Source organism: Aquarana catesbeiana, linkage group LG10, assembly GCF_042186555.1.
Source record: "Aquarana catesbeiana isolate 2022-GZ linkage group LG10, ASM4218655v1, whole genome shotgun sequence".
Classification (NCBI taxonomy): domain Eukaryota; kingdom Metazoa; phylum Chordata; class Amphibia; order Anura; family Ranidae; genus Aquarana; species Aquarana catesbeiana.
The window spans coordinates 156290404-156301600 of NC_133333.1; the positions used below are offsets into that span (position 1 = coordinate 156290404).

Below are 11197 nucleotides of genomic sequence, written 5' to 3' on the forward strand. Positions count from 1 at the left end.
GCCCTGAGAAAACATGTGTGTTATGGGTGAAACAGCAGTGGGCAGGATGTTTTGAGTTTTGAATTTGGATCTGCAACAAAGATGTGTCTCTTGCAATCTCAGTGGGCAACTAACATTATCATTAGAGGTCAGCGGTGGCAGACTCTATGTTTTTCTCTTGACACAATATGGGCCTTTGGTCAGCTTGTGATTGTATTTTAAAGATGACAGTTACCACTAAAACCCCATCTGACCCTTTTATGGTGGTAATAATAAGGGTTCAAACACAGGTCACTGTACGGGCATATGTGCCTAGTTCACACCACAGCACACATTAATACATAGAAATATAAGGCAATGCACATGCATTTCTCAGTGCATTTTTATGTCCATTATACAGTTAAGGGGACCCTGAGGCCTTGTCCCTGTACCTAACACATTTTCCTTCCCCTAGGAGTTGTAATCCCAGAATTCATCTGCACTATCAAATGCTGTATAAGTGTAACATTAGTTGTTGCTACTACTATTTAAAATCATGGCATTATGAAACGGTTATTTTCAATTCAATAGGTAGTCAATCAAGTCAAGATATGTGGAAAGCCCACATAGGCGCAGGTACAAATTGATAGGCGGTGGCATCCTTTCTTCCATGGAAAAAAAATATTAATATGCTGGAACTTTAGCCGAGCAGGCCAGATGTCTGAAAATGAGTCATGTCTTCAAATTGAAAATTAATGTTTTTAAGTTCCCTAATGAAAAATAAATAGCACTTTGTCATATAGGGTTTGCTACATTAAAACTGAAGTTTAAGTATGGCAACCGTTACATAGTTACATTGGTGCAGCTCGCAGCATGGTAAGCATGTACAGTATCTCACAAAAGTGAGTACACCCCTCACATTTTTGTAAATATTTTATTATATCTTTTCATGTGACAACACTGAAGAAATGACACTTTGCTACAATTTAAAGTAGTGAGTGTACAGCTTGTATAACAGTGTAAATTTGCTGTCCTCTCAAAATAACTCAACACACAGCCATTAATGTCTAAACCCCTGGCAACAAAAGTGAGCACACCCCTAAGTGAAAATGTCCAAATTGGGCCCAATTAGCCATTTTCCCTCCCTGGTGTCATGTGACTCGTTGTGAATGGGGAGCAGGTGTGTTAAATTTGGTGTTATCGCTCTCACTCTCTCATACTGGTCACTGGAAGTTCAACATGGCACCTCATGGCAAAGAACTCTGTGAGGATCTGAAAAAAAGAATTGTTGCTCTACATAAAGATGGCCTAGGCTATAAGAAGACTTCCAAGACACTGAAACTGAGCTGCAGCACGGTGGCCAAGACCATACAGCGATTTAACAGGACAGGTTCCACTCAGAACATGCCTCACCATGGCCGACCAAAGAAGTTGAGTGCACGTGCTCAGCGTCATATCCAGAGGTTGTCGTTGGGAAATAGACGTACGAGTGCTGCCAGCATTGCTGCAGAGGTTGAAGGGGTGGGGGGTCAGCCTGCCAGTGCTCAGACCATACGCCGCACACTGCATCAAATTGGTCTGCATGGCTGTCATCCCAGAAGGAAGCCTCTTCTTAAGATGATGCGCAAGTAAGCCCCCAAACAGTTTGCTGAAGACAAGCAGACTAAGGACATGGATTACTGGATCCATGTCCTGTGGTCTGATGAGACCAAGATAAACTTATTTGGTTCAGATGGTGTCAACTGTGTATGGCGGCAACCAGGTGAGTAGTACAAAGACAAATGCGTCTTGCCTACAGTCAAGCATAGTGGTGGGAGTGTCATGGTCTGGGGCTGCATGAGTGCTGCCGGCACTGGGGAGCTACAATTCATTGAGGGAACCATGAATGTCAACATGTACTGTGACATACTGAAGCAGAGCATGATCCCCTCCGTTCGGATACTGGGCAGCAGGGCAGTATTCCAACATGATAATGACCCCAAACACACCTCCAAGATGACCACTGCCTTGCTAAAGAAGCTGAGAGTAAAGGTGATGGACTGGCCAAGCATGTCTCCAGACCTAAACTCTATTGAGCATCTTTGGGACATCCTCAAATGGAAGGTAGAAGAGTGCAAGGTCTCTAACATCCACCAGCTCTGTGATGTCGTCATGGAGGAGTGGAAGAGGACTCTAATGGCAACCTGTGAAGCTCTGGTGAACTCCATGCCCAAGAGGGTTGAGGCAGTGCTGGAAAATAATGGTGGCCACACAAAATATTGACACTTTGGGTCCAATTTGGACATTTTCACCTAGGGGTGTCCTCACTTTTGTTGCCAGAGGTTTAGACATTAATGGCTGTGTGTTGAGTTATTTTGAGGTGACAGCAAATTTACACTGTTATACAAGTTGTACACTCACTATTGTACATTGTAGCAAAGTGTAATTTCTTCAGTGTTGTCACATGAAAAGATATAATAAAATATTTACAAAAATGTGAGGGGTCAACTTCCTTTTGTGAGATACTGTATGGGCCACTAGGTGTGTTACTGATCTGATCACCAGGGGGCAACAGAGGGAAAAGGACTAAGAAAAGAAAATGAATGCAGCCAGCACATCTAAGGATTGGTGAGCTGTAATATATTACATTTCTGGTTTTGAGTTTAAAACGGTTGTATACCCGCAAAAAAAAAATAAAAAAAAAAAAACTGTAAGGCAAAGGCATAATGAGCTAGTATGGATGTGCGAGAGTCTTCCATTCCGGCAAGGTCCAGCAGCATCAGAGAGCATGCGCCGCTGACGCCAGCGGCTGCATGCAAGGTGAATATCTCCTAAACCGTACAGGTTTAGGAGATATTAATTTTACCTTCAGGTAAGCCTTATTATATGCTTACCTGTAGGTAAAAATGTGCTAAAGGGGTATACAACCACTTTAATACTGCTTTAAAAGTACTTTAAGTGGAACTCTGCTCGTATTTGCACATCAAACATACTATAACTCAGAGGTCTACCTAGACACTGGAAGCACTGTGATCATATGGGTGCTTATAGCCATGTATATTGTTCCTGTCTGCTGTCTTAGAACTTTTGTGAAAAGATTCTGCAACTGGCTATTGAACTTAAAGGTCATGCAATCAGGTTGGATCCTTTAACGGTATAACCAATGTACTTTTTAAACTAATTTATAAAAAGCTCAGATTTTCTATACATTTGATAAATCACTTCCTTACAGAAGCAAGATGTGCAATTTCCAGGAATGAGGAAAAAAGCTGATTCTTACAGATGAAGCAATAGTCAAGCAGAACAAACAATATGTTCAGAGGATAGAGAAATATAAAGCAAAACTGCAAAATACAATGGAACATTTTCATCAGGCAGGGGTCAACCAATCTACTTAAAACCTTATCCCTACTTACTCGATCAAAAAACCTTGATATCAGAATCTGTTCTGGAACTAGACGTAGATGCAGAGTGCAATACTTTGTACACCACTGTAGTATTGTGTACTTTGTCTGGTCCTTAAGCTGGCCATACACTTGTGGAAACTCTGCCAGTTCAGCAGAACCGCTGTCCCTTTGATCAGCTTGTCAAAGGGACATGCTAGAAAACTTTTCTCAATCCGTGGCTGCAGCTGCTGATCAGTGTATTCTGATAGTGGAGGGTCCCGCTTATAGAATACAATATCCCAGCAGGGAGGATTCTTCCATCCAGCTCAGTTCAGCAGACTGACATTTTTAATATATCAGTGAGCTATACTAAGGGGCATATTTACAAAGCAGTGAAGGTGAGATTGACTAAACATTCGCTGGCGGTGAATAAATCGCTATCATTTAAAACACATGGATCAAAATATTCATCTGTATTGAAAGTTTGGTGAATGTCAGATTGACTGATTTATAGAGTATAAATGCCCCTAAGCATAGAGCAATAGCACTAAAAAAGCAATGGCAACAAAAATTACAACATATTAAAATGTTTAAAGTGTATGTAAACCCTGACAATAAACTTCTCTTATTAGCTCCCTTATGGTCTCTTAAATATACCATAGGAAGCATTCTGTTATATCTATTTGATGCAAATAAGTGTGCCAAAAATGTGTTGATCTGGTCAGAAATTCAGAGCCGTCCTGTGTCCTCTACACACTACCTGTGTTATCTCATGGGCTAGCCCTCCTAGTTCTTATCATGGACTGCAGAATGATTAGCCTCTATATTGTAGAGATCTGTAAGTGGGAGTAGTTTAGCAGTCTAGTAAAAGGCTTTGGGAGGGTGCTAACACCACTTAGTATACAAAAAAGCTGTGTGTTGTCAGCCCCACAATGAGACTTAGGAGCTGAGTGCATTTCTGATAAATTAACAAGTATTTTTCTGTACTTGCAGGATCTTTGAAGGGATAAGTGAAGGCTGCAGTATATCCTCCAACCTGAAAGTGGCACTATGCTGTTTCTTCGGGCTGGCAGGAGCCTATTGTGGACTTATTGACCCCTGCTATGGGCTCCAGGCAGCTGTCTTGTGGAGGACGGCATATCTTTATTGATACTGAAATCCCACAAGACTTGAGCAGCCATCTTGACACAGAATTATAAAAATAATGTGTGTGCCCGCAGTGTGGGAGTAAGATAGGGACAGAGCCCCCACTGGTTAGGATGAAAGTAGTAGTAGCATTAGCAAGAGGTATCTGTTGAGAAGGGGAAAGAGTAGGTTTCCCCTTACAGGGTGTCTACTCTATCAGCTTCCTGAAACAGTTTCCCACTTGCAGCCAGAGATCCGGGGATCGCAGTGTAAACAAGGAATATCATAGTTCCTCCTAGGGAAGTCCTCTGGCATTAAGTGCAATGTAGCTGCATAATATATTACTATTGGAAAGAGCCTTGTGAATAAAATGTACCCTTTTCTGCCTGAAGTATATGACCTGCAAAATATGTGGTGCCTTTAATGTAAATTGTCTTGATTCTGTAAGCATTCAATTTCTACAATATAAAAAAAAAAAATATCCATGTGTGCTTGCTCTATTTTCGGGTACACTGGTTAGGCAGCGTCTACATATGTATTGCAGCCATTTCTTGCAAATTTTTTTCCCCCTGAGAAATATATTAAATAGCAACTCTTCTTACAACCTATTTCCTTATTTGTAGTGAAGCGGAGAAGAGTTCAGTATCCCTTTGAATGTTCTCTGGTGTCTGAACCAAGGCAAGATTTTCCTGTGCCTTGACAGGATAAATGTGGATTTTCATCCAAGCTACTAGTGGAACCAGCATCTGAGTCCTTCATATATTCTAAGTATTCACCTAGAGAATGTATGATGCAGTATCTGATTATCTTTGCACACTAGTGGATTCTCCTGAAGACTTTTTAAATAGGGCCGGTAACAGTAGCCAGACTGAAAATCCACACTTGAGCCATCACAGTTATTAAAGGAGTGGGAGAAGATCTTTACATTAGGGTGAAAGCCCAATAGGGGACTGATCCCAGTCCTACTTTATGAAATGCAGAGAACAAATGTTTAGATTTTGCTGATAAATACCAGGATAACTATAGTGGCAGGTGACCTCATTCACTCACGCAAAACAGCCGCTTATGCAGAACAAGTATGCGCTAAAGTGTATGCATGGCCTACATATTTTTTACATTTTGGATAGTGTGTGAAATGGTTAGGATCTGGTTTTATTGTGGTCTGTGTCCCTGATGGTAAGATTCAGCCTCACAATTTGTCCCAGTGGCATACAGTATAGGTATACTTCACAAAATCAGAATTCCTGATCCAAATGCTAATTCCAGGTCAGTGACTCAGGAATTATTGAAACAATTAGATGACAGCCAGGTAACTAGCATTTTTGAAGGAGAAATCAACAATGGCAACCTCCTTCTTTTGCTCAACACAGATTTTCTTTAAGAGCCTGTTCACACAACTGCTCTGCGGTAACTGTGGTGCCATTCATTTTTATTAGCACCCCAAAGCACCTTCACAGTGCATCTGAATTGCAGCAAACTATGACACTATAATACACTACTGTGCATTGCAGTGCGGTGCTATACAAAGGAATGCAGCGGGTGCCATTTTAGGTCTATTGTCATACACTACATTAGGTTGCTGATTTAAATTAATGGGCTGCCTTAACGCAGCGCACGTTAATGCATGTTAACATGTATGCCTTAAATGAACCCCCAGAAGACTTTTGCCCTTGTGTGAATTGACCCTATAATAATATAATTATAATAATTAATTATAATTCAAAAAACAAGATCAGTTCCTATATCCTCTGGTCCATTTTTTGCAATATATTGTTCATACAGCATCATAAGTCTACTTTCATTCTGTCACTGTGTCACTGTCTTTTTTGCGCCTCAGCTTGAGTTGATGTTGACGATTTGTTTCAGCTGCTTGCTTCCTTATAACTCTGACAAAACTCTTTTCCTTCCTGCCTTTATCCCTCAGCTTATATTCCTGGACTATGAAAGTGAATGCCAGTAACCTTTGGCAAGCGTTGTGCACGTCAATTCACATAGTAAAGCAAAAATTCTGACTCACCATATGGAGTAGCTGTGACAGAAATCTAAAGCAGATATGATTTGTCGAAAGAATTTTCGAGCCTCCTTTGGAGTTAGTCGCCCCTTTTTAACCAGGTAGTCAAAAAGCTCTCCACCGGATACATGTTCAAGCACCAAGTATCTGAAAGAACAATGGGAGAAAAAAAATAGAATTTATAGGGCTGAAATGAGAACTCTTTATTTCGTATTTTTCATTCATAAACTTCATTTTTTCAAACAAATTCTAAAATGTACAGTACATTATTTAATTCATCAAAGCCCCCTAAAATGATTTAGCTGCTTAAGGCAAAGGGTCTATTGAATAAAGGATGAAAGTATCAGGATTGCTGGATATCTGATGAACTCTAAAATTTCAGTGAAAAATAAACTACTTTTTAGTGGATACAAATACAATATAGTCTCCAAATTTTCCAGGAAATAAAAAAGATTAAAATGTACCAAATAGATTTCGCAAAATATTGTGGGCTTGTGAAACAAAAAAAAATATAATACCCAAAACTGTAAATAGGGAACACATTGAAAACCTATATAACTAATTGTTTTAAAGTTAAACCTAAAATTATCATTATATCTCTGGCATGCATGGGGATGCCTAATACATATCACACAAATACAATACGAATTTAAATACATAAGCACATCCAAGCATGTGCTTGTATGTACACTGGGGATAGGAGGTTTAATTTTTCTTTTTTTAATATTACATAATATCTTAATATTTTCTAAATTAAATTTATATTTTTTGCTCAAATGTATTGCTTAGGGATGTGCAATTCTGCCTGTGTTCAGTTTGCAAACAGTTTTACCCAGCTTGCTCAAAGTTTGAGGTGTACAAACTTTGTGGTGAACTCAGTTAAAGTCTATGGGAGCTGAATCTTGTTATTCAGCTCTGAGCATTTGTAGAGCTAGCTATTGTCAAACCAAAAGTTATGTGAAGACAGGTGCTGCCATGGGGGACATGTACCAATGGCATAAAATATTGAAAACAGAAAAAACAGTATCTCTCCCTATACAGAATTGTCAGCCCTCCCCTGAGAGTTCCCCCTGAGAGTTCCAACACTGACAATATGACTGCTGTGAACCCATCCTTTTTATACAAAGAGACTGGGTTATCAATTCCTTTAAATTATTGGCTCTTTGAGCAAAGGCTATACACTGCATTATGGAGTGTTCATCATTTGTGGTGCCGAACCTGCAAACTTTACAAATCCAGGGTAGCAGGAAACCCAAACTCAAAAGCCTCCCCTGCTTCCAGGAAGTGCTGATCAGGGAGACAAAGGACGCTATGCTGGACATACCTAGAACAGTCTGGGGTTATGCAGGAGTCCTAGAACAATTGGGATGGAAGGTTGGGAAAGATCACACTACATGTCAACACAAAGAAGTTCCCAGCCTTTTACTGCTTCACAATAGTTAGTCATAGCAGTATAAGGGTTAAAGTTGAACTCTAGTCAAACAGCTGAGATATAGATTTTGCAATTCACACCACTCCACATTGAATAGCCAGGAGAGCACCATCAATTTGTCAATTAATGTTAAAGACCAACTTTAACCAACTCTAAACAAAAGCGACATCACTCCTCCTGTAAGCAGTGTCGGACCAAAAGCACTATGCAGAAGATTGCAACCTTATTGGTTGACACAGTGTGCTGCTATGCAGAGGTTTACAAGAGGAAGATATCAAGTGTAGATGGTACTTGGCAGGAAAGGGAGGAGCATGTGACTCCTGTGTATTTCCTTGCCTGCTCTTTTTTCTCCCTGCGGCTGGCCGTGCAGGGTTGCTGCATGTGCACTCCTTTGCCCATTCTTCCCCTTCCTCCTGGCTCTGCAGAGTGGTGAGCCTGTGAGGATTAAGGAGGCTTGCAAATGCAGCTGCTCCTCTTCTCCTTCCTAGATGATGCAACTGCAAAGGACACTTTGCAGTTGCATGTAGTCCAGAAGGAGAGCTGCACTGTGAAAGGGAATAGGACAGTAAATTACAAGAGCCAAGGACACTTTGTAATAGGAGGCGAGTTGTGCAACTTCCTCTTTCTGCTGGGGACTGGAGCTGCACACACCAGGGTGCTGAAAGATTTTAACGCAGACTGTAATAAGTGCACCACCACACAGTTTGGTCCCCACCATTAACCGGCCTAAGTAGCAAGTCAGGTGCCATATACAGAAGTTACCTAACAGGAGTACCCCTTTTCAGAAAAACATACATATATATCCCTATGTACACTTAAGGGGATATATACAGAGTGCGCTCTAATACAACTGTTAGTGATTTATTGCAGAGATACTGTGAGACTGCTCCTTGCTGTTTATGCTGTTCATTTATTTATCCAGTTCAATGTTTACACTGCCCTTCACTAGTGCTGCTGATAATAGTTAGATTGTACTAAGTACCACTGTGCTCTGGATTAACGGAAATATTATAGCCTGGTATTCATGTCAGTTAGTTCACTGCATTCAAACATAGTAACATAGTTAGTAAGGTTGAATAAAGACACCAGTCCATCAGGTTCAACCTGAGTGAGTGTGGGTGTGTGTCTACAATTATCCCTATTTTTAATTTAGGGTACCCATATAGCGCTGTCAATTTTTTATGTAGCACTCCACACATACATCGCACACTCACATTGGTCCTGACTCTCAAGGAGCCCACAATCCAAGGTTCCCAACTCACATTCATATATTAGGGCCAATTGAGGACAGAAGCCAATTAACCTACCAGCATGTCTTTGGAGTGTGGGAGGAAACTGGAGTACCCAGAGGAAACCCACACAGGCACAGGGAGAACATGCAAACTCCAGGCAGGTAGTGGTTGGGACTCGAACCAGTGACCCTTTTTACTGCTAGGTGAGAGTGCTACTCACTACACCACTGTGCCACCCAACGGATTTATTTACCTGTTTATCACTTTTAGCATTTCATTTATTTTGCCTTATAAGTAATATACTTACTTTATTTACAATAACATAGCCTGGTGTCTATTTGAATATGCTAATACAGTGGTGATAGTATACTAAAGCTGGTCATACATTATACAATTTTCTTTTAGATTTACCAAAACCATATAATATGAGGTCAAATCTAAACACTTTCAATTTGTATGCAGTCAGGGAAGCACTTGCACTACGTGGTTGAAGGTAAATCTAAGGGAAATTGAATAAGAAAATTGTATAATGTATGGCCAGCTTAACATTTAGTCCTCATGCACATGGATGTTTTTACAGCCGCGTTTTTGAGCGTTTTTTACAGCTTAAAAACGCCTGTCTATGTTAGTCTATGGATTCATGCCCACCTAGACATTTTTGAGCTGCAAATGGCCTAGGCGTTTTTAAGCTGTAAAAAAAACCCAGGACCAGTGCGTTCCGAGGCGCGGCGCTAGAGCTGTAAAAACGCGAAACGCGCAAAAACGCGACCGTGGCGTTTTTCCGCGTTTTTTAGCTCCGGCGTTTTTTGGTTAAAAAGAGATGATTGGACACTGTAATCTCTGTAAAAACAGGAATTTCCTGTCTGGACATTAGATTACCCAAGAGTCCTTTGCACAGCCGTGTGACTGTGGTGATATTGGCTTCAAGATGGCTAGTGCAGTCTCTCAAGTGGAGCTAATAAGTGCGGTACAGGCCCATCCAGAACTGTGGGATGTGGCACATCCACTGCATGGAGACCACATCCGGAAGGTGAAAGCCTGGGAGGACATAAGTGCTGCGATTACCCCTGGCTGGGAACAACTGAGAAATGCGGAAAGAAAGGAAATAAGTAAGTCTATTTTCCTTGAATGCATGATCTGTTTGTGTGTAATGTAAATGAAGATTGCATATTTAACCCTTTGTTTTCCATGTTATTTTAGGCAAAATTATGCACGTGTCAGGAGGGACCTCACGGACGAAGACAAGGCGGCACGTAGCGGAGCACCAGCGCCAACCAAAAAAAAACATGTTTACCACAGCAATCTAGAATTCCTAAGGCAAAATATGCAGAGCCATACCAGACCGTAAGTTTTTTTAATATATTTGCCTATGTACATTGCTTTTCAGGCAGTATGTTCCATGGCTATTGTAACCACTTTCCGAACGCCACATGTACATATACGTCGGCAGAATGGCACGGCAGCACAAATGGGCGTACCTGTACATCCCTTTTAAGTTGCCGCCTTGGCGGCGCGCTTTCCCATTTTGAGGTTCATGAGTCTGACAGCGGGTCCTGCGGACTCAATGTCCGTGGGCACACCGGCGATCGTCTCAGGGAGAGGAAGAGGTCAATGCCAGTGTAATTTTTACAGTATGTCATTGCAATTTTAATCGCACTGATCGCTGTAAAAATGACAATTTTTCCAAAAATGTGTCCAAATTGTCCAATGTGTCGGCCGTATTGTCGCAGTCATGCTAAAAATCGCTGATCTCCCCCATTATTAAAAAAAATAAAATTTGCAATCATTGCAAGTTTAATCGCACTGATCGCTGTAAAAATGACAATTTTTCCAAAAATGTGTCCAAATTGTCCAATGTGTCGGCCGTATTGTCGCAGTCATGCTAAAAATCGCTGATCTCCCCCATTATTAAAAAAAAAAAATTTGCAATCATTGCAATTTTAATCGCACTGATCGCTGTAAAAATGACAATTTTTCCAAAAATGTGTCCAAATTGTCCAATGTGTCGGCCGTATTGTCGCAGTCATGCTAAAAATCGCTGATCTCCCCCATTATTAAAAAAAAAAAATTTGCA

The 11197-nt window shown here is 40.8% G+C and overlaps 1 protein-coding gene across 7 annotated transcripts in view; it reads right to left on the reverse strand.

The window, feature by feature from the left end:
- The window catches only part of LOC141110962 (serine/threonine-protein kinase BRSK2-like), a 495524-nt gene that overhangs the window by 118948 nt on the left and 365379 nt on the right, over positions 1 to 11197 (reverse strand). For all 7 annotated transcript variants that reach the window (XM_073602807.1, XM_073602805.1, XM_073602806.1 and 4 more), the window contains one exon: positions 6466 to 6606. In XM_073602807.1, coding sequence (XP_073458908.1) covers positions 6466 to 6606 — 141 coding nt within the window. The remainder of the gene's footprint in view (positions 1 to 6465; positions 6607 to 11197) is intronic.